This window comes from Urocampus carinirostris, chromosome 9 (genome assembly GCF_059441175.1).
Source record: "Urocampus carinirostris isolate Australia breed hairy pipefish chromosome 9, RoL_Ucar_1.0, whole genome shotgun sequence".
Classification (NCBI taxonomy): Eukaryota; Metazoa; Chordata; class Actinopteri; order Syngnathiformes; family Syngnathidae; genus Urocampus; species Urocampus carinirostris.
This window is the reverse complement of record NC_142357.1, coordinates 37,310,414-37,334,754: the sequence shown is the minus strand read 5'-3', so window position 1 is coordinate 37,334,754 and position 24,341 is coordinate 37,310,414. Positions and strand designations below refer to the sequence as shown.

The 24,341-nt window shown below is 36.9% G+C and overlaps 1 protein-coding gene across 1 annotated transcript in view; it reads right to left on the bottom strand.

Moving 5' to 3' along the window:
• The window catches only part of dock2 (dedicator of cytokinesis 2), a 167,325-nt gene that overhangs the window by 4,371 nt on the left and 138,613 nt on the right, over positions 1-24,341 (bottom strand). The window contains exons 32-48 of the mRNA XM_088343674.1: positions 23,182-23,330; positions 22,912-22,997; positions 19,406-19,562; positions 18,214-18,254; positions 15,789-15,879; positions 13,651-13,758; positions 13,305-13,394; positions 13,125-13,229; positions 10,970-11,111; positions 8,575-8,656; positions 8,416-8,500; positions 4,385-4,471; positions 4,131-4,307; positions 2,610-2,693; positions 2,393-2,530; positions 340-467; positions 108-270 (exon numbers count right to left, since the gene is read on the bottom strand). Of these exons, the coding sequence (XP_088199800.1) occupies positions 108-270; positions 340-467; positions 2,393-2,530; positions 2,610-2,693; positions 4,131-4,307; positions 4,385-4,471; positions 8,416-8,500; positions 8,575-8,656; positions 10,970-11,111; positions 13,125-13,229; positions 13,305-13,394; positions 13,651-13,758; positions 15,789-15,879; positions 18,214-18,254; positions 19,406-19,562; positions 22,912-22,997; positions 23,182-23,330 (1,913 nt within the window). The remainder of the gene's footprint in view (positions 1-107; positions 271-339; positions 468-2,392; positions 2,531-2,609; positions 2,694-4,130; positions 4,308-4,384; positions 4,472-8,415; positions 8,501-8,574; positions 8,657-10,969; positions 11,112-13,124; positions 13,230-13,304; positions 13,395-13,650; positions 13,759-15,788; positions 15,880-18,213; positions 18,255-19,405; positions 19,563-22,911; positions 22,998-23,181; positions 23,331-24,341) is intronic.

Genomic DNA, 24,341 nt, shown 5'->3' with positions numbered 1-24,341 from the left:
TGTCCACAATTTGGTGGACACGATATCAAATCCCTGACAAAAAATTCGCTCTGCTGGCCCTTGGTTTGATTATTAGTCTACTGGGGATAATGGATTTTGGCACTTACCCGTTTGCAGTCCAGAGTTGCGTTTTGCTCCTTCTCCTCCGTAATAAAGATCATGCTGCTCCTCTTCCTCTTCTTTTTACTCTTCCTCAGTTTGACTTCCGAGTCGCCCAAGGTCACAACCTCGTCCTCCTGCGTGCCGGGGAACGCTTCGGACGGGAAGTCCCTAAAAAAGAACATTTATTTACTCGTTTTTTTCAATTACTTTGTTTTTAATGGTGTTAATTTTTCTTACCTGTCGAAAGAAAGTTGAACGGGCGTGGCGCATTCGGAGCTTTGCAGCGAGGAAACGGACAGGACGGACTGACGGACCGATCTCATTGTGGAACATGGACGGCCCGATTTTCGCTCGTCTAGGTCCAACTGGAAAATGGAAATGTGAGGGCAGAAAAATGGTCTATTTTTAATGATAAGAATATCAGAAAATTGTTGCAATGGATGTTAAGATTTGAAAAGATACAATAACGCAGTTTGATTACAAAGATAAATACACACCGAAAAATATAAATACATTTACTAACAAAATAAGAAAACAATAACAAAATCAAAGAATAAATAATAGTCAATGAAATAAAAAAAATCCTCAAATTATAATAATAATGTTAAAAGAAAATTAAAAATGTAAAAATAAAAACTAAATACAAAATTCATCTCATCTCTCATCTAATCAGCCGTACCGCTTATCCTCATTAGGGTCGCGGGGGAGCTGGAGCCCATCCCAGCCATCTCCGGGCAGGAGACACCCTGAACTGGTTGCCAGCCAATCGCAGGGCACACAGGGACAGACAACTAATTCGCTCATTTACACCTAGGGACGATTTGGACCACGCAAGCACGGGGAGAACATACAAACTCCGCACAGGAAGTCTGGAGCTGGATTTGAACCCACGACAGGTTCCCATGACATGAACTGCGCCGCACAAGCGCTAACCACTGCGCCGCGCTGCCCATACAAAATTCGACCAAATGAAAATTACAAATGAACCAAACAAATCAGACAACTTAAAAATAAAATAATAAAATAAAAATACCTAAGCAAAATAGACTCAAATAAATTAATGAAAATGAAAACTTGGAAATGAAGAGCGTAATATTCATCAGTTCATCAAAAAAAGGTGTATTTTACGTTATAAGAATATCAAAAAGTAGACACAATGGATGTAAACATTTGAAAAAGGATACAGTAACACAGCCAAGTTTGATAACAATCAAACCTAACAATGTAGCAAAATAAGATAAAGTAACAAATCTAAGCAAATAAGACATAATACTCAATGAAATGAAAAATACCAAATAATAATGATCATGTGAAAATAAAATAAATGAAAACTGAATCCAAATTTGAATAAAATAAAGATCATTAAAAAAATAAACATAAAAATCAGACAATTTAAAAATAAAAAAATTAAATACAAAATATTTAAGCAACATTGATTCAATCAAATCGATAATAATGAAAATTAAGAAATAAGGAAAATGTATAAACAATTCGGTGTAATAAATCCCATCCCTCTCCAGGCCTACATAGAGTAGGTCTTCACATATGTAAAAATAAATAAAATAAAATGTAAATAAATTAACAGAAATATCGGCCAACTTTCATGATGAAAATTTCCATCAAATTAAAATAAAAAAACAAACAATTAAAAATGAAAAATAACAACAACAAAAATATAATAAAATTAAAAAAAAATATATTAAAAATAGTTTAATCCTGAAATAGACAAATAAAAATATACAACAGGGCAGCACGGCGGCGCAGTGGTTAGCGCTTGTGCGGCACAGTTCATGTCATGGGAACCTGTCGTGGGTTCAAATCCAGCTCCAGACTTCCTGTGCGGAGTTTGTATGTTCTCCCCGTGCTTGCGTGGGTTTCCTCCGGGCACTCCGGTTTCCTCCCACATTCCAAAAACATGCATTTCAGGTGAATTGGCCGGTCCAAATTGTCCCTAGGTGTGAATGAGCGAATGAGTTGTCTGTCCCTGTGTGCCCTGCGATTGGTTGGCAACCAGTTCAGGGTGTCCCCTGCCCACTGCCTGGAGATGGCTGGGATGGGCTCCAGCCCCCCCGCGACCCTAATGAGGATAAGCGGTACGGCTGATGAGATGAGAAATATACAACAAGGAAAAAAACAGTAATGAATTCATACACAAAAACAGAAAAAAACACTAAAAAGTTTTATAATTTTTAACAACATAACTTGTATTTTATTTTATATTTTTTAATCTGCTCTCGTGCTTCTTCAGAAGCCAAAATAAACAAGAAAAAGGAGAAACCCGAGTCCCTACCAACTCTCTGACACCGTATTCCTTCTCCACTTTGATTTTCAGTTCCTTGAAACATTCCTCCATTCGCTGGTGAAACGGACGCAAGTCATCACTCACTCTCTTCCCGTGGAGGGCGATACCACTTCCCAGTAAGGGAATCTGCAAACGTGCGAAAAAGAAACGCTCGCTTTTATAATCGTATGAAAAGTCATAAAAAGTATTTTATTTTCCCAGGTACCTGCCACGCGATGAGGTCTTTAAGACGCATGAGTTTGTCTCTGTCGTCCGGGTGCTGCTGAGCGTACTCCTCGGTAAAAAAAGCCTAACCACAAAAAGGATTTCATCTTTTATTATAATCATAACGATCCTCTGTAAAACTTAAACAAAAAAGGCGGGAAATGAAAAGGATTCAAAACAAAAAAGTAGAAAATAAGAATAAGATAAAGTATTGCTACTGTAGTATTTTTGTTGTATTTCCGTATTTGTATATTTGTAATCTATGTCATAACATTTCAGTAGTAGTCTTTTGTAGTATTTGTTCTAATATTACTGTAGTAGTAATTCGTATTATGGTATTTCCATAGTAGTATTTTTTTGTAAAATGTCTGTAGTATTATTATAGTATTTCCATAGTGTATCTGTTGTACATACATGGTAGAATTTTGTCATGATTTGCTCGTTGCCCTCACCTGTGTCCGCTCGTTTAGCTCCAGCTGCTGCTCGTTTCCTGATTGGTTCCCCTCGTATTTAAACTAAACGCTTTAATTCACTCCTGGTCGGTCCGCCAACAAACATACGCACTTGCAAGGCAAGCATTTTTGACTTCCGTTCTGTTCCCGACCCGTCCTGTATCCCGTTCCTGTATCAATCCACTGTCCCTGTCCTTGGCTTCCGGATTGTCTTCAATCACCTGACTTGTTTCCGTCACTGACCACGCTCCGATCTCCCGTCTTGGCTGCCCTACTTGTTTCTGCCCACCGACCACGCTCCAATCTCTTAGGCTTCCTGCTTCTCCTGCCGAATTGTTTGTTTTCCCATGCCTGACTTCTCCGCTTCCGCAATAAAGCTTAGAGTGAAACGTTACGCGTTTGTGTCTACCGTCTGTTCTGATTCTGACAGATTTTTTTGTAGTTTATCTGTAGTATTTATCGTATTATTTATCTAGTTGTATTTTTGTAGTATTTCTGTCGCAAAATCTTATAGTAGTATTTTTGTAGTATTTGTCGTAATATTTTTGTAGTATTTCTTTAGTAGTATTTCTTATTATTGTGATATTACTGCAGTTGTATGTTTGTAGTATTTGTGTTGAAATATTTCTGTAGTAGCGTTTTTTTTAATAGTAGTACTGTAGTAGTATTTTTCTTGTTTTCAAGCACTAAATTCATTTTGTAGTATTTTTATAGTGTTCCTATTATAGTTTTTTTTTGTTGTAAACACAAAGGGACCTTAGGGAAAAGGTTACCACCCAAAAAACGTTTTATATTAGTAGTACTTTATTTATTACTACTTATTCCGTCATTATACTTTGACTATTTTTATTCCGAGGGCCGGATGAAAAGCCCGACGAGCCACCTATGGCACACGGGCCGTACTTTCCCCACCCCCGATCAACGCAGTTCGCCGCGTCATAAAAGGACCATAATGAGGTTCACGTCACCCAATAAATAAAAGCCATCTGCCAGCACTGGGAAAGATGATTATTTTTATGACAGTGTCTTATGGTGCCTTCAAGGACTCGCGAGCGATGAGACATAATGACCTTCTCGTATTTGGCAAATCCCCCCATGACGGCCGGGTCCACGATGCCGTTGAGCAGCATGGAGAGAGGGTTGATGGGAAGATTGCCGTCGGCTTGGTATTGGTTGATCATGGCCAGGATCTTCTCGTTGGTGGACTCCATGGTCTCTATGGCGTTCTCCAAGGGAGATAAGGTGGTCTGGAGAAGGAAGGGTGAGATATAAATTTAGTTTTTGTTTGTTTTATGAGTAATGAATAAAACTTGCGGGATGTTACATGTTTCATGTCGGTAGCCTCGAACCAGCGCAAGATTCCAGGAAGTTTGTAAACGGTGGTGAAGGTAGTACGCTCGATCCACATCGACTTGAAAAGAAGGGCAAGGGGATAATATTGGGACACAACATTGATTGTTATAATTCTGTCAAGCCAAGTCAAGTCATGTTTATTTGTTACACCTGTAAGGGAATTATGGTCTAAATGTGCCGTTTATACCCATACCTGTCAACCTGTACGTTTTTGTCGTACAAAGTGCGTTTATTATGCATCTTAAGACGTGTACGACGTACAAGAAAATCTGTATGGAAAAACGCAAATTTGTCAATTATGGGTACCATCCGGTATACACCAACTATCACGAAAAGGCAAATCAATCAAGTCAAACGAGTTCGCCGCAGTAGCCTCTATCTCGGTATCGTTTTTTACGTTGCAAACAAAGCGAGCGGTTTGACGCTACTGTGCGTAAGCGTCTGCCGCCTGGGGATTTCCCATCATGCATCATTCCGTGGTAGTTGTGTATTGAAAGGAAGTCCATCTCTTTTTAGAGAACCGGCTTTTTTGGCTCAACTCATTAAAGGCTCACTTGCTTTGATGCATTATATTACGAATTATTATGTTGTATAAAAAAGTTAAGAAAAAAAGGAAGTACAAAAGGAGAAAATGAAAAAAGACAGGTTTGTGGTTATCCCTTTAATCAGTATATTACCAACAGAATAAGAAAATTCTACTTAATTATCTTTGCATGTATTTTTTTCCTTGTGAACGTCCAAGCTACTTAATTTTTGACCTTTTTGTATAATAAACCTCATTCATGTCGAGCAACTCAGTATCTCATTACAAAATGTCAATTAACTATATATGATATAATGAAACACATGTACAATATAACATGTTAAACTACATAAATAAACACGTTTGAAAAAAAAATATGGCGTAAGGTTATTTTGTATTTTGTAAGGGAAAATACGACAGTTTGTAAGGGCACGGAGCCGTGGAGGTTGACAGGTATGCTTATACCCAATATATATTTTTATACTCTTACTTCTATACTCTTATATCTTTATACGTTTATATTTCTATAACTCTATATCTTGGAGGCTACTGGTAAGCTTCTCAGGCGACTCCCATCTGTTATCAGACAATGAACTACTATGGTGTCCAGAACTCCTTTTGCTAACCCATCACATAAAGCTACAACTTGAAGGCCATTGGCAAGCTTCTCAGGCGACTCCCATCTCTCATCAAACAATGAACTGCTGTGGTGTATCACATGAATCATTCTTCTCCTGGGAAGGGAATCTGCTAAAAAAAGGTTCGGCCTTCAAATATATTGTTTTCTTAGCTTGCCTCCTCGTGGAAGAGTGTACTCTCTTCTTTCCATGCTTATTGGTAGGTTAGAGTGCCCTTTAGTGGCCGGCAATGTACATCACACCATGTAACCAAAGAAATCTTCCAATTAGAATACTCTTACGTGCACGTGGTTTATTCTATCCTTCAATCAGAATCCATGAAACGATATAAGAAAGGCCCTCACGGTTCAGTTGGTGGGATCATTTCATAGAAATCTTGTTTTTAATGTGCCTGCTTTTCTTTAATAAAAATGCTTGTTTGTAACTCAAAAAGAGCCTCTCATTTCATCATGACATCGTTTTAAACGCCCTTAATCACAAGGAGTCTCAAAGGACTGCACAGACCCCAGACTATTGGAAACTAGAGACTATTATGACACCATCCCCTGATCTAAAGCCTACATGAGGGCAAGAACAAACTCAAAAACCTTAACATGAGAAAAATGAAGAAACGCTGGGAAGGGTTGTTATTTACTCTTTTAAATTCATGAATTTATTTTCAATGATTTATTTTATTTGTGTAATTTCAAAAACAAATTAAAAAGGGAAAAAATATATTTATACATTTAATATATCTTAAATAATCTAGCATATAAATAAGTAAAATGAAAAAGAAAAACAACATTGTCCAGTATTTAGTTTTTTAATTGGTTATAATTTTTATCTATTTATTTATTTATTTATTTTACATGTATTTTATTTCATAATGTATTTTGAATTCATGATTTTTCTCAAGCAACACAAAAACCGTAGGAAAATGAAAAACAAGTTAGGATTAATTAACAGATAGAATTATTGAATTTAATAAAAATAAAAAATAAGACAAAGCATAGAGAAAACTAACTTTGTTAATGAATGTTTATTATTATTCATTTTTTTAATATTAATTCTTTATTTTTTTAATTATTTTTATTTTGTTTCAAATGTATGTCTATATTTAATTGTGATATATATGTTTTAGTTTTTTTAAATAAAAATAAATGAGAAAATTAAAAAATAAATAGACTTTAAATATACTTATGGCTACAAAACAAAAAAAAAATGAAAGAAACAAAGCAAATATAAATAGTACGTGAAAAATAAAGCATGGGTCGTAAAAAAACAACGTTGGCTGTGTCATGAGATCAAACTTGAATTTTCATGAAAAATTCTGCAGCAAATTATTTGTTATACAGTTATCTTATTGTCGTAGGAATGCTGTTGCTTTCTGATGATCCTTTCTGAACATCAGCACGTCTGTTTTTGTCCAAATTTGCTCATCAATAATTCCCAGCACATAAATCAAAATCAAGGGTAACATCCTGCCATCCTTGCTGAATTATTAAGCATAAGTGTTTTTTATGTTAGAGTGTGAATATTCAAGGTGGGGTCCCTAACTTCAAAATATTCTATAACTGACGCCATCTTCTGGCTGAAATCATCATTGCAACCTCAGTCAAGCTGCTTGTATTGCGCGTGCATGTACGTGTCTCTCTAAGATGTATTAGAATAAACTCTTCCTTTTTCCTCTTTTTGTGGGATTCGGTTGGCATTTGGACTGTATTTGAAAGAGTCCTTTTCTTTCTTTCACCAATTTCATCCCAGAATAAAAGAAACCCTCGACCTAAGCGTACAATCACTCTCTTACCCCTATATCCTTTCCTCCAGCGCAGGGGTCTCCAATTTTTTTTCAAGCTAAGGCTACTTTTTTGTTACTGGTTATCGCAAAGTGAGCCCAGTTTGATATGATTTTTTTAAAATAACAGCTTAGCTAGATGGTTTCTAAATAGCTAAAATGTACTTTGATTGGTAGCTAAAAAAATAAACAGGTAAAAAAGTAAAAGGGAGCTAGATAGCTAGCTAAAAGTGAAAAAAAAAAAAAAAACTAAATAGCCAGATAGGAAGCTAAAAAAAAGCTAAATAGATAGCTTGAAAGGAGGCTAAAACTTAGCTTGATAACGAGCCAAAAATATAAGATTTTACCTAGATAGCAGCAAAAAATGTAAAACGCTAGCTAGATAGCTCGCGGAAGAGCTAAAAATCTAGAAAATAGCAAGATTCAAAGCTAAAAAGGTAGCCAGATGGCTAACTAAAAAAAACTGCACACTTTTTGCCGATTTGCTTTATAACACCCATAAAATGGAATTTAGTTTGTTGTATTTCCTGTAAAAATAAATCGATACAAAAATAAATATATACATTTATTGAATATATTAGTAGATTATCATTCGATTCTCTTAAATACTTGCCTAAAATATGTAGTTTTTTGTCCATGACGCCCACGAACTTGAAGATATTTATTTGAATTTCTAAAATAACAATTTATCATGTTATAAACAGGTCATTACCAGGTTAATTATTACTAAACGGGTTAAATAAACTCAGTCAACCAATAGATTTACTAGAAAATCACAATGACCCAGAGATGGCGAGCAATTTCCAGAACAGGTCAGCGGGTACCTCAGCTGTCCTCCACGGTCAGCACATTGAAGCCAAGAAATAAAATAAAAGTAGATTGGCATGGTGGGAAAAGACACATAAAGGCTCTTTGAACTCAGTCGGGCATTGTTAACACATATTTAAGAGGAAATATATATATATATTTTTAACTTTTTAGGACAGCGTAAACTATGTACTCCACCCGATAATAATTTCTTCTTCTTTTTTTTAAACGTGATTAAAAATATTTGCATCTGTACTCACGGCAAACTCATTGTTTGGGTCGACGGGTCCTTTTCTGACCGGTCTGGAATAATGAAAACGTTGCACGTAGTTGGACTTGTAGAAACTGAAGGAAGTCAAAGAAAGGTTAGCGAGATTGAAATTCCAATTTCGTCTTCTACTTCTTCAAATAAGACTCACTTGATGATTTGGTCCGGGACGGCTTTATTCTTCAGGCGAGGAGGGATCTCCAGGACCGGCTGTACCGTAAAACATTGCATATCTGTTTTCAGTAGGTGAGAATTCAAACCTGATGATGCAACCTGAACACTTTGGTAGTATAGTGTCACGACCAGAACGGAATCAGGACCCAATTGCGTAACGTTAACCACAAGCAGCCAGTCCGGCTGCCCAACGTGCATGACTCCCCATTTCCTGCAAAATAAAAGCTTGTGTGAGAATGTCACGCAATTGGGTCCTGTTCCTGTTCTGGTCATGACAGCAACATTGTATTAAGTCTTAAGTGTTTTAGGAAACAATTGAGCAAAATGAGCTAATAAAGGATTTTGGTGATTTTAAGGATATTTCCAGAACGGAATCAGGACCCGATTGCGTAAAGTTAACCACAAGTTTTATTGATAAAAAGAGGAAGGGCAGCGCCCGCGATCCGGTGCTCGCTGGACGCGGGAAGCAAGCCGCTCACAAAATTAAATCTTGATCCGAATATGGAAGCGGATCTTCCGTAGCGGGAGATGGCGGTGTCAAAGACGGAAAACAGGTCGATAGCCGGGACAGGAGAGCAACAACGTTGTCGGGATCAAAAAACGGGTCGTAAGCCGGGACGGGAGAGCAGACGTGGTCGGGATCAAAAACTGGTCGTAGCCGGAGATAAACGGGGAGATCAGGAATGGACAGGTGGAAAAACGCGTGCAAAAATGAGACAGGCAGGAGTCAGGGTGAAAATGCTTGCCTTGTAACAACAGAGGTTTGCTGACGGTTCGACAACCAGAGAGTGACAGGACTGGGTTTAAAAAGGGACAGGGAACCAATCAGGTAGCTGGCAGCCAAAGCTAGTCAGTAATCATGACATATAGTCTCTTTAACTGTTTAAATGAAGTTTTACCTCCAAATGCTTGCGGATAACGGGATAGAAAATGTGATAAACTACAAAAGGAAAAGCAAATTAAACGTGGGAAGACGTTTAACAAATAGAAATCGAACAGAAATGCCTTCTCTTACACACTCTATCAAACACCACTACCAGGAAGGAGTGCCTTGGTAGTGGAGTTTAGTAAAGTGTGTGAGAGAAGGAAGCTTAAAGTGAATGCGAACAAGAGTAAGTAAATGAGGTTTTCCAAAGGTGGTGAGAGAGATTTCAAAGTATTTGGATTCGTTTGTGGCAGCAGGTGGTGGTTTGCAGGAAGATGCGAGTGGATGAAGGGTGCAAGGCTCTATGTAGGAAAGGGCAAAGCCGACTCTACTTCCTCAGAAGGCTGGCCTCCTTCAACATCTGCAAAAAGCTCCTGAAAATATTCTATGAGACAGTAGTGGCAAGCGCCCTCTTCTATGCGGCAGCGTGTTGGGGAGGCAGCGTCAAGAAGAAGGATGCCTCTCGTCTCAATAAACTGGCTAGGAAAGCGAGCTCTGTTGTGGGCAAAGAGCTGGACAGCCTAACAACAGTAGCTGAGAGACGAGCACTGAAAAAGCTGAGGTCAATCATGGACAATCCATCGCATCCACTACACAGCATTATCTCCAGACAGAAGAGCAGTTTCAGCGACAGACTGCTGTCACTGTCTTGTACTACGGACAGAATGAAGAGATCTTTTCTTCCTCATGCCATGAGGCTCTTTAACTCCACCCGGCAGAGTAAAGGCCCACATTAAACCACACCACCTACATTGGATATTACCGAATCTTACTGCAATATGTATTCTGTGTAGCACTATTTAGTTACTCTATATAACACGCTACAGTGGGCATTTGCACGTCACACTGGGTATTTGTATATTGTATTCTTTTGGCTTTATTATTGTACTGTTCTCAGCTCAGGGATGCTGCTGGAAATGTGAATTTCCCTTAGGGGATGAATAAAGTATCTATCTATCTATCCATCTATCTAGGCAACGGATGTGCTGAAGGGATTGTTCAAATGTCGAGATCTCCGAGGATTGTATGAAGTTGTGGTGGTACCAACAGTGATGTATCGCTCAGAGGCGTAGGGTTTGAGAGTAAATGAGCGAAATAGGTGAAATGTTCTTGAAATGAGATATTTGCGTAGTATGTGTTTCTCCACTTGTGCTTGTGCAACCCTTTCTCTTTCTTCCAATAAAACTCGTGAGAAACAGAACGCAAGTGGGTCCTGTCTCCGTTCTGGTCTTGACAGAAGCGAGTCCTCACCAGCTCTCCTACGGCTATAATCCTCAATCGTGTGGTGTTTCGTGCCAATCGTAGAATCAAATAGCAAACATTAGCTCTAATACCAATGTAAACTGAGAAACTCAACGTTTGGAACGTGACGCGAGGATTTGAGGACAGATGAATAATTCACGCGGAAAAAAAACGTATGTAAATTGAAATTCTGCCAGAAGGATACACTGGAGCGCAGAATTGCGAATGTCGTCCCCAGGCATGCTGGTGCTATTGAGGCGAACGGCGCTGGGGAATTGGCTCATCAGTTGCTGCTGAAAGTCTTCCCTGCGCTCGTATTCTTTGCCTCGGTGAATGAAAACCTTGTTCTGTTGGAATCGACAGAAAACACGTGAAAACTGTCAATATTTGCGTACATTGAATTTGAGATACTTTAGATTTGGGGTCTCCGACGTGGTGGTAAAATAAATCCATGAAAAATAAACTGAAAAGTTCGAAAACAGAAATAGAAAAACAACTTAAAATAATTTCAAAGTAAGGAAAAATGATACTTGAAACAAGAAAACATTTCCGCCGATGGGTTGGAAATAAAACTGCAAAATAGGAATAATTAAATAAAAAATCATAGAAAATATAATTTGAAGAAAAATTAAACATGATCCGCAGGGTTCAGTACTTGGCCCCTTTCTTTTCAGCATTTACATGCTTCCATTAGGTGATGTTATTCACAAGTACAATAAATAAATACAAATACATAATTGTTAAAATAAATAATATTGAAAACAATATGAGCAATCTGTTTTTGAATAAAAATAAAAAATATATATAAGAAAAATTTCAAAAAAGGATCCATAAAAATAAGAATACTAAATTAAATAACTAATAATTTCAAAGTATAATAAAATAACTAAACAAACGAATAATGATCGTTTAATAAGCAAAATAAATGTTGCTGTACTGAATTATGATAAATATTCATCCACAATCTTCTGTTTTATTGCTTATAACAGGGGTCTTCAACGTGGTGCCCGCAGCACCTCAACTGTCCTGAGGGGGTGTTCCTGGTGCCAATGGGCACCATGTTGAAGACCCCTGTTATAAGCACTTAAAATACAAGATTGTGGATGATTATTTATCTTAACAAAAAATAAATTTATTTAATCCACTCGTACTTTGTTGGAAGCCAATCTTACCAAATGTTAAAATAACTCTTTGATTTCAACAAAATTAAACAAAAAAGAAATAATCCAAAATGAAAAATAAAACATATTAAAAAATATAAATACAATAAAAATGAATCAAAACAATTAATAAGAATATGTAAAAAAATAATTCATATAATTAACAGAAATATGTTGAAAAATCTAGGAAAAAAACAAAATAATAAAAAAATCAAACACGAAAAAATGTAATCCACTCGTAATTTGTCAGAAGCCGAGCATTTTTCTATATTGTAAAAACAAAATAAGTTTAATAACAACATACATGTATTTAATCCACTCATACTTTGTTGGAAGTCTAACTGGCTAAAAAAAAAAGCTCCTCACTTTTTAGCGTTATTTTTCCAATCAAAATGTAAAAAAAAATCAAATAAAAATGAAAAATGTGAATGTTTTTCCAAACAGTGCATACTTCTCACACATCTCTATATGCCACCATCTCTTGTTGTGGATTAACTGCAAATCAGCTTGATGGAAAACATCTGGATGTTATGAAACAATGTTGACACAGGAAATACCGAGGTGTTGACTGAGCCAAGTCGGGGCGGGAAAAACACTGTCAAGTTCGAGAAAAACACCACGTCACCGCTCACCGATGTTGTTGAACACAGTATAAAAACCCAGCGTCTGAGGAACGTGGCTCAAACGTGGTTGAATGTATGGATGAAATAGACAACGTTCCCTTTTGTCATATCTCGGCTCTGTTTATGTTTTGGGGCGACGCCCAACGACGTCCTCTCCAAAACTGTTTCCTGACAGGTCCTTAGACCTTCTCGTAAGCTGCTTGTTGAGAAGCCAAGCCAGGTTTCTTTCAGTTCTTAGTCAACGTTGAACCAACATTGGTGGACTTCCAGATTTCAAGCTGCAATCCAAAGACTGAGAGAGTTTTCATTTCCAAAAACTATCACACTTGCTGAATTCTGCTTTTTCCCCCCGATCTAACGTTCCACCAACCTTCTCACCCCATGACGAAGAAACCATTCTTCAAGCCAACCTTGTCTTGTATCACACTTTTGCTGATCAATTGGTATAAATTGGTGCAAAGTGAGTTATTACATTAGCTTAGTCCAACGTTTATCTAGATTTGTATGTTGTGCTCGTCTAATTAAGTTCCTAGTGTCACGTTTTCATGAAAGCCCTTTGTAGATTTCCTAAACATACCCTGAGAAACGGAGGGTAGCCTTGTCCGTAGTAGCCCACCGCAAAGTAGTCTGGTTTGGGTCTCAAGATCTTCATCACGTTCTCGTAGAACTTTGCCTGTTTCTCCTGCAGAGAGATTACAAATATTAACGTCCTCCTCATAGCTTCTAAGGGCAGATCGCATTGTCTTTTTCTTTCTACCAGTCTCCTGCCAAGTAGCTCGTAGTCAAAGATCTCGTTCTCGTACTGATCGGCAAGTTCCTTGCACAGAGTGATGGCCTCCTCCCACATCTAAACACAGAAGGTGGAACAGATTAGAAGATAGACAAACAGAACCTCCAGGTTCCTCATTTGATGGAAATCTAGTTGACCAATAAAAAGACTTAATCAGCCAAGACAGCAAATGAAAGTTTAAGAGGAAATGCCTGGAAAATTCCTCACAAGTTCTGTATCTATCTTCTAATATTATTATTATTACAGAACACTTTGATTTGAGAGAATAAAATGTAATTTATTGTTTTGATTCATGAATTGTATTTTTAATTACCTTTCCCATGTCGAAGTAGTCGATGATGGTGTCGGAGAGAGTCTCTTTCAGCTGCCGTTGGCTTTGGGAGCCGCCAAATTCAAAATGGCTGCACAGGTCGTCCGACCACTGCAATGTAAATACAAATACAGTAATCTGATTACTTTTTAAAGGTATTGTCGATCTGAACACTAAAAATGATATTTTTACATAATTTATTTTATGAGTTACAAAGCCTGTCCAATACATTAATTAGCTAACTCTTAAATTAAGTTACTTTAAATTCTGATAGTAATCTGATTACTTTTTCAAGGTATTGAAACTTAGAATGCTAAATTAACACATTTACATATTTGGTTTTCTTTTATGTAGTGCTGGGTGTCACTTATAAAGTAACTTTGAAATTGAGTTACTTTTGAAAATCACGAGTAATAAAATAAAAAAGCGAGCTGAATACAACTGGAGCAACTGAAAAGAGTCAATAGTTGGAGTTGGTCAAAGCTACAAGAAAGCCCAGTCTGCAAATGCAAGAGCAAGTTCTATTTACACAGAGCAGCTAACACTAACAATACTGGCTAGCAGTGACCCATAGCCGGCAGCCAAGCCTACCTGGGCGGCCAGAGAAGGAAATTGTGGAAGAAGCCAGAGATGCCTGAATCACGGGAAGTGGTGAAATTCTCTAACATTAGCAGCAGTGGAGGGTGAATTACCCTGTTGAGAGTAACAATGCCATCTAGCAGCAAGCCAAGTAGATAACATGTGTGGCTCAAAAAAGAAACAGTGGAAAAAAGTGGAAGATGCTTGATCGCTTGCATGACCAGCTGTAGAAGGTGAGAGACACTGAAGGACAAAACAGAAGTAGCTACCGATAACAATAAAAGTGAGAAATAGCCTGCAGCCAAGCAGCTAACAGGAGTGGCTAGAGAAGGAAACAGTGTAATAAAATGCACCAGATGCCCGAATCACGGGACTAAGTGATGTTCGCTTGACACTGAAGGACAAAAGAGGAGCGGTTAAGCGTAACAATGGCAGATATCAGAAAGCCAAGTAGCTAACATGAGTGGCTCAAGACAGAAACAGTGGAAAAAAGTTGAAGATGCTTGATCGCTTGCATGACCAGCGGTAGAAGGTGAGAACACTAAAGGACGAAACAGAAGTAGCTAACAATAACAATAAAAGTGAGACATAACATCCTGCCAAGTAGCTAACCGGAGTGGCTAGAGAAGGAAACATTGTAATAAAATGCGCCAGATGCCTGAATCACGGGACTCTGTGATGTTCACTTGACACTGAAGGACAAAAATAAGAGCGATTAAGAGTAACAATGGCAGATACCAGCAAGCCAAGTAGCTAACATGAGTGGCTCAAGAAAGAAACTGTGGAAAAAGTGGAAGATGCTTGCATCGCTTGCAAGGTGATTGACACTAAAGGACGAAACAAAAGTCACTAACAATAACAATAAACGTAAGACATAGCCTGTAGCCAAGGAGCTAAAATGAAGCTACCGGCAAGCCATTGCCTACAGCCAAGTGGCTGACATGAGTGGCTAGAGAAAGAAACAGTGGATATGACAAGATATCTCCACCACTAATTGCATGACCAGCTCTGCAAAGCAAGTGACATTGAAGGATGAAGCATGAGCAGCTGACAATAACAATAGCAGCGAGCCACAGCCTGCCGGTAAGTGGCTAACTTTTGCGGCTAGAGAGGGAAACAGTGAAAAAAAGAGTCAAAAAATGATGGGACTTAGTGACCATCACATTTGGAGCTCAGCTGTTTGAGACAAGAGACAAGTTAGCTTAGGCATGCAGAATTTCATTCGAGCTTCCTTAGTAGTTCCTTCAAGAGATGTCATATAATTACACATTTCTTCACAATTCTGAACCTAAAACCATGTTTATGAGAGAGATTTTTTTTGCTTATCATTTGATTTATTCGCCTTTCAATGGATGAAATATTGTTTTAAACCACCAGGGATCGCTATATAACACGCACCGGAGCTTTAAATCAAACATGTGAACCATAACGGGTACGTGCATGCTCCAGGGGTCACACAGTTGCACCGCATCCATCATGGTAGCCATAAACTAACCTCCACGGGGAGGCCGGGTGTTTATATATGGCCCGGGGGCGTGTAAATAGGAGGGGGGGTAGTCTACCTTGAGGAGCCGCGAGTGCAGCAGCAGCGTGTAGGCCGCCTCCGTGTAGTTGTCCGCCTCCAGGTGAAGGTCTCGAAGCTTGTAAAGATATCTGAGGGGGAGGAAAGAGCAAAGGGAGAGGAACGAGTCATTCCACTAGATGACACTGTTGGACTGGATGATGGATTTATTCATTGCACGTCTGTGGTTCAATGACACCGTCCGCTTTGGGAAGAAAATTTCGTTGTGTAATATAACCAGGGTTGGGTAGGGTTACTTTAACTTGATTGCTTTCAATTACTTTTGGATTACTCCAATACCAAATATGCTAATAAAAGACAAAAAAAACTAAATATGAATAAAATGATTAAATTTTGTGCAGGCTTGGGGAGTAACGGAATACATGGAACGGCAAAAATGATGTCGGCAAGCTGTTTGGATTTATTTTCATTTTGTTTCTGTCGCATTTTATGTTAGTTTTGCCAGAGATCAAAGAGATCAAAGCCAGGAGAGAAAGCTTACCACGTGTTGTGAGTCATCATTTTATTCATATTAAGTTTCTTTTGTCTTTTATTAGCATATTTGGTATCGGAGAAATCCAAAAGTAATTGAAAGTAATCCAGTTAAAGTAACCCTACGCAACCCTGGATATAGTACATACAGACAAACAGGAGGACACTACGCCTGCTTCTCATCACCTGCACCTGACTCTAATAAATCCAAAGGAACCAACAAACAACAATACTTAAGGACCGTGCCCACAGCAAAAGCTGTCAGATGTTTACCTGCTTGATGGCACTGGAGTTTTAAAACAAATTTTTGTGGATATAGTCAGGGTTGGGTAGGGTTACTTTACTTTCAATTACTTATGGATTTCTCCAATACCAAATATGTTGATAAAAGACAAAATAAACTAGATATGACTAAAATGACTACATCTTGTGCAGGCTTGGGGAGTAACAGAATATATGGAACGGCAAAAATGATGTTGGCAAGCTGTTTGGATTTATTTTCATTTTGTTTCTGTCGCATTTTATGTTAGTTTTGCCGCAGATCAAAGAGATCAAAGCCAGGAGAGAAAGCTTACCACGTGTTGTGACTCATCATTTTATTCATATTTAGTTTCTTTTGTCTTTTATTAGCATATTTGGTATCGGAGAAATCCAAAAGTAATCGAAAGTAATCCAGTTAAAGTAACCCTACCCAACCCTGAATATAACGTTGGAATAGTTTTCTTTTGAAAGGGGCAAATACATTTCTAAAAAGTTTTTTCTTATTATTTTTTTTACATTTTCTGAAACCTCTTTATCTTTATTAATACCAAATAAGTATAATATGTTTTAATGACGTGAATAATGTTTTTATTGACTAAATATTTCCATTAGCAGTATTTGTTTATCAGTTTTTGGGACTGTTAGTATCATTTTCATTATTATTATCGTTATCATTATTTCCGTATGTGTTATTTTTACTGTATACAAGATTGTTATTTTCATCATCATCATTTATTATTATTATCATTATTATTGTTGTGTTTGTTCTTGGTTTCATTATTTTCATTGTTTTATTCATTATACTATTTAAATGAATAATCTATTATCTTAAATACAATACATTTAATATTTTTATCATAATGATAATTTGTATTTGTATTGTTATGATTTATTCTTATCTTGATAATTTTAAGTACTATATTTATGTATATTTATAATACTTATATCTCATTAGCATATGTTATCAGTTTTAAAATTGTCTTCATTATTATTTTCATTTTTATTATCAATATTTTCAATATTGTAATATTATTGTGATCCTTTGCACTGTTTAATTTTCTTTATTTTCATTATTTTTATGACTATCCCATTATCATATTATTCATTATTTTTATTGGGATGATTTTGTTATTATTTATATTATTTTTATTGTTATAGCTAATATCCCCCCCTTCCCCCCGTTATTTCAAAATTTCTGCTCTCTTCTCAGGGATTCTTCATTTTCTTTATGTTGAGTTTTTTGAGTTTTTCCTTTCCCTCATGTAGGTTTTAGATCAGGGGATGGTGTAATATTAGTCTGTGGTCTGTGTAGCCCTTTAAGACTCTTTGTGATTAAGGGTGTCACAAATAAACATGAATTGACTTGATTCTCCTAAAAATACGTGAAAAAATGTAATACTCTTCTTGTTGTTTTCTCTGCTATTTTGGTGGGAGTATATATTGCACACACAACCCACAATCTGGGTTCGATTCCCGTTGCAAACAACGTTTTGCGATTTTAATCAGTGTTACTCATCAACTGAATAATCGAAGCACGGTTATATATTGCAAGTGTATAAAGGAATTGTTCCCAAACTGGGGTCCTCAGACCCTCAGGAGGTGAAAAATGTGATTCTAGGTGCTACGATATATTATTGTGTGCTGCCCAGTGAGATTCTGAAAAAGCGACATACCTGATGTACATTCCTTCCCGATTGCTGTCCTTGTAGAAGTTCTGCAAATGAAAAAGACAATTTGGGTTTTGATTATGGTTTTTGGGGTGATTTAACGCACTTAAGGGTTTATTCTATTCACAGGATGAAAATGGTGAAAGTAAGAAAGGGACTGCTTCAAATACGATCCAAATGGCAACCAAAACCCCAAAAAGAAGACGATAAAAAGAGTTTGTTCAAACTCGTCTAAGAGAGACACATGCGTGCCCACGCCACAGAAGCAGCTTGACAGAGGCTGCAATAATAATTTCAGCCAGAAGATGGCGTCAGCAAGTAAAATATTTTGTATTTAAGGTGACTACCTTTAATAATAATGACGTATTTTTCCATGACTCGTATTAAATATTTAAATATTGTTGTTCATTCTGCGTCCATCTAAAATGAAGAATGAAATATTTTATTTTGAAAATATACTGTACTGTTTTATACAGAAGAAATTATCACTTTATGTTGACCATTGTTTTTCATTCAATAAAAAGAAAAAAAACATTATTTCAATGATTAAGAGAGTGTTTATTTTACATTATGTTTTATCATTTTTATGGGTTATTTGTTTTGAACTAAAAAATAATAGCACATGAAAATAAAAATTCAGAATAAAAAATAGCCCTTACTAATAATCAAGAGTGCTTTTTTTATGTTTTGTTTAAGGATGTGATTTTATTTTTTCGTTAAAAATAGATTCGAATGGAAAATTAATCAACAATGAAAAATAAAATAAAAACAATTTGAAGAATATATTATTATAACAAGATTTTTAGTTTTTCCCCATTTCGTTTTATTTCTCATTTATTTTTATGATATTTTTCTTTTACTTTAAAATACGTAAAACATAAAAGAAAGCTAAAAATAAAATTAAATTAAAGAATACAAGATATCAAAAGAAAACATTATATTTTTTGGGATTTTTTAGAATTTTTATTTGTTGTTTGTAGTTATAAATTAAAAATCAAAAATTGTGATGAAATAAATAAAAAAAGAAAAATAAATAAAATAGAAGAAAAATATCCTATACACAATTAAAATGTTAGTAAAATACAAGAAATGAATAATGAGAAACAAAAAAATGAAGAAAAAAAACAACTTAAAAACACTGTCAAGTGTTTGACCTCCTCGATGCCCATCAGCTTTTCGTTATAAGAAAGGAACTTACGAGAAGGTTGACGGTGCAACTCATGCGATTGTTTCGACTCTCGTCCCTCATCACCGTTCGGTAGTCCAGCAAACGCACCAGCAAGCCTTTCACCAAAGCCACAAAGTGCTGCACTTCAGGCCTCAGTTCAGGCTTCTCCTCAGAACATTCCAGCAAACTGGCGGAAAAAGAGGTATTACGATTCATCATAATACTCCACACAGTGCCGTGAAAAGTATTTCCCCCCTTCCTGATTGCTCAGTTTTTTTGCATACTTATTACTCTTTTTTTAAACGTTCATTCTATTTATTAAGGTACAGATAAATCAAAACCTATCTGGCCCTATTTGAATATGTAATCACTTTGGCAAACCACTGTCAGAGCCATTATCCATAAATGGAGAACACTGGGAACAGTGGCAACCCTTCCCAAAAGTGGTAGACCTACTAAAATTACTCCAAGAATATGACGACGCCTCATCCAGGAGGTTACAAAAGAACCTCGTAAACCAGAGGTCGGGAACCTATGGCTCGGGAGCCATATATGGCTCTTTTGATGACGGCATCTGGCTCTCTGAACATTTCTGAACGAAACAAATCAATCAATAATTTTACTAATAATGTTACTTTAGCAAAATAAATAATAATAATAATAATAAAGTCAGAAAAAACCATGTCCAAAAAAATAAATAAATACACACATTTTAATTTATATATATTCTCACCTGCAACTTTTCGTTCAGGCACGCAGCTAAGAGCCAATCTGTTCTCCGGTGAGCGGGAGGGTCCGCTACCCGGAAAGTCTAATTTTAATGGATAATTTACAACAATCTGCACAAGTCACTTTGAAGCAAAGAAGTAATATTTCCTCGTTTTTGGTTAGCTTTTTTATGCAGAGTAAACCCTTCTAATCAAGAAGATGACGAAAAGGAAAAAAGATTACCGTACGTTTCAGCAGGAATGGACAGAGCAATTTGCCTTTATTGAGAGAGCAGGTTGTGCAGTGTGTCTTATATGCAATGATAAAATTTCCTCGATGAAACGGTCAAATATAAAGAGACACTTCGACACACGCCATGCCACATTCTCAGCGAAATATCCAGTGGGAGACAACAGAAAGAAGGCCTGTCAAGAACTACTTTCCACAGTCCAGGCTAGTCAGCAGCAGCTCCGTGTATGGGCCAAACAAGGTGATTTTAACTCTACTAGCTTTGCTGGTTCTTTAGCAATTGTGAGGAGCGGGAAGCGGTTTACAGATGGCGATTATGCCAAATCATTCATGCTTTATGTGGCCAACGAGCTTTTTGACGACGTTAAGGATAAAGATAAAATAATAAAACGGATAAAAGATATGCCTCTTTCAGCAAGAACTGTGCTGTGATGTCGAATCAAGTGGAGATAAAAACAAGTGAATGACATAAATGCAGCGGTATTGTTTTCCCTCGCTTTGGATGAATCAACAGATGTCAGTCATTTATCCCAGTTCAGTATTATTGCACGCTATGTTGACGGTGACTCGCTGCGTGAGGAAAGTCTTGCCGTTTTGCCACTAAAAGGGACAACGAGAGGAGAGAATTTATTCAAGTCTTTCATGGAGTTTGCAAATGAAAAGAATCTACCAATGGATAAACTTATTTCTGTGTGTACCGGTGGTGCTCCGTGCATGGTGGGGAAAAACAGAGGATTTGTAGCGCTGCTTCGTGAGCAGGAGAACAGACCCATCCTCAGCTTCCACTGTATTCTACATCAGGGGGCACTTGCTGTATTGACCATGTTTGGATCTACGTATGCATGCGAACAGTCGTTCTCACACCTAAAACACATCAAAACCAACCTGCGATCACGTTTAAAAGATGGAAGCCTAAACGCCTGCATGAAGCTGAACCTCACCACCTATCAACCGGACTACAAAGCCATCAGCAAAACCATGCAACACCAAAAGTCGCATTAATAGTAAGTCAGAAGTACTTTTCTTATTAATAAATACCTTTAATTTTATTTTGAACAACATGTTATAACAGAGTCTTATTATAATATATATATTGTTGGTCTTCGATTTAGATAAGAAATTGCTGACCTGAGGGTTTCAGACAGCGGTGAACAAGCAGAGCGGGCAAGTAAACATGGACGGATATGAATAAAACCTCAGCCTGCAGACCAGTTGATTGTTATAATTATAAATAATTGTTAGTTTTTGTTATTAACTTACAATGTTGTTCAAAACAAATTCTGTCTTATTATACTATAAACTCGTTGATTTTCCTCTTCCATTTAGCTGTTTTTGGTATTAAAATATACATATGGCTCTCCTAGGATTAGATTTTAAAATTTGGGGTTTTTTCGGCTCTTTCAGCAAAAAAGGTTCCCGACCCCTGTCGTAAACCATCCAAGGAACCGCAGGACTTGCTGGCCTCAGGAAAGGTCATTATTTATAACTCCACAATTAGAAAGACACTAGCCAAAAATGGCATCCATGGTAGAGTTCTCAGGCAATACCCACTGCTGACTCAAATCAACACAAAGTCATCCAATATTTACCAAAAGCATCTTGATTATCCTCAATATTTCTGGAACAGCTCTATGTGGACTGACGAGTCAAAAATAGAACTTTTTGGAAGATGTGCAGCCCGTTACATTTTTTGTAAAAAATGGCACAGCATTTGACATACAGAACATGATGCCAAGACTAAAGCATGGCAGTGTGATAGTCTGGGGCTGCTTTGCCCCCTCAGGACCAGGACAACTTGCAGTGGTGGACGGATTAATGAATTCTGGTGTTTGCAATGTGATTTTAAGTAGAATTTCCAGTCTTTGCCCTCTAACTCAAGCGCTCTTAGACCATGCAGCAGGACAACGTTCCGAAAAACACCAACAAGTCCACCTGTGATGGGCTTGAAAACACAAAATGAAGGTTCTGGAGCAGCTAAACAGATGTCCGGATGTATGGATGAAATAAACAACGTTCCCTTTTTGTCATATCTCGGCTCTGTTTATGTTTTGGGGCGACGCCCAACGACATCCTCTCCAAAGCTCTTTCATGACAGGTCCTTAGACCTTCATTAAGCTGCTTGTTGAGAAGCCAGGCCAGGTTGCTTTCAGTTCTTCATCAGCGTTGAACCAACAGTGGTGGACTTCCAGATTTCAAGCAGCAATTCAAAGACCGCGAGGGAGTTTTCATTTTCAAGAACTATCACTCTTGCTGAATTCTGCTTTTTTTCCCCCGATCTAACCTTCCAAAACTCTTCAATATGGCAGGTTTGAAGCAATTTTGCAAAGAAGAGTGGGAGCAAATGAGTCCACATTGTTGTGAAAGACACAGTAACAATTATCGTATGTGTTTGATTTCTGTTATACCTGCTAAAGGCAAATTTCGTTGGGTTGTCTCTGACTGATATCAAAATTGGTTTAATCATCTAAAACCTTCGTGAGTGATAAATATGCAGAAAAAAACCTGACGGAAATCAAGAAGGTAGCAAGCACTTTTTCACGGCACTGTATCTCATTTAAAGAGGTTATTTCGCATCTTACATCGTCTCCAGCAGTTGCACGTATCGCTCGTCTCCGCCCCCGCCTTCCACTTCGTGGTCCAACTTGAGAATGATCTCATTTTCAAACTGCACGTTCCCCAAGGGCAGAAAAGCGGAACGAAAGCGGAATTAATTATGCAAGTAGAATAAAGGTGTCCGTTTCTCGTTTACGGCCGGTGTCGGTTAGAATCGATGGTACAGTGCGTTGCGATTCTACGCCGCTCGTTTTACGCGCGTTCGATTGATTTAAAGGCGTTTGCGCGAAAGCAACCTTGTTGAAATTCCCCGAGTGTCGGTGTTCGCAAGCCATCATGTCGAAGAAAATGGGAATGGTGGCCCGTCTCAGCTCCTCTTCTGGGATCAAAGTCATCTCCAGGATGGGGCCAACCATGCCCGGGATGAAACACATCTTGTGGCTGCCTGCACCAAGCCAATACAGCACAGAGTCAATGAAAAGTGGGATAGGTGGAAATTATGACCTATAGACAGTGTTGGGAATAATGAAGTTAAAAATAACAACGTTACCATTATTGTTCTTTAAAAGCGGTGGGTTACCTACCTTTTGGGCGTGTAAAAATTTGTTTTTGTGTGTTATCACATATATTTTTGTGCATGTTTACGTACTATTTTGTTTTTATGTACGTTTTTGTGTGTGTTTATATACATTTTTGTGTGTTTGCGAACATTTTCTGTGTGCGTTTACGTAAGTTTTGTGCTTACGTACGTTTTTGTGTGTGTTAATTTTTAAAAATGTAAATGGATAAATGAATTATTAAGAAATAATAACATGAAAATCAATAATAAATTAAATGAATAATAAGTACAAGCGATTTTACAACAACAATTAAGAGAACAATAAAAACTATATATATATTTTTTTAAACAGTAATATGAATAAATAAGAAATAATCCTAAAAACTATGAACAAGAACTATATAATTAGCAACGTTTTACAACAACTTTAAAGTACAGAAAAAGTTAAAATGATACTTTAAACAAGAAAGCATTTCTGCCGACGGGTTGAAAATAATAATGAAAAATGTTAATGATTTTTTTAAAATTATAAAATATGAAAGAACCTCATAAATTTCATTTGAATAATACCTAAAAATACTAGATTATTATAAACAAATACAATCAATAATATTGTAAAAATATATGAGTAATAAACACAAAATGTGATTTTGAATACAAATATAGAAATAAAAATCTAAAATAAAGAATTTGAAAAAAACATCGACAAAATATTCCCCAAAAATATTATGAATATGAAGTACAAAACCAGTTTTAAAGTAATGCTTTTAAAGTATAGTAATATAACAAAAAAAAAGAATAATTATCATTAAGTTAGCAAATTCTATGTTGCTGTCTTATGATAATCATCCACTATGTTGTATTTTATTGCTCATAACGACCAGCACACAGGGTAGA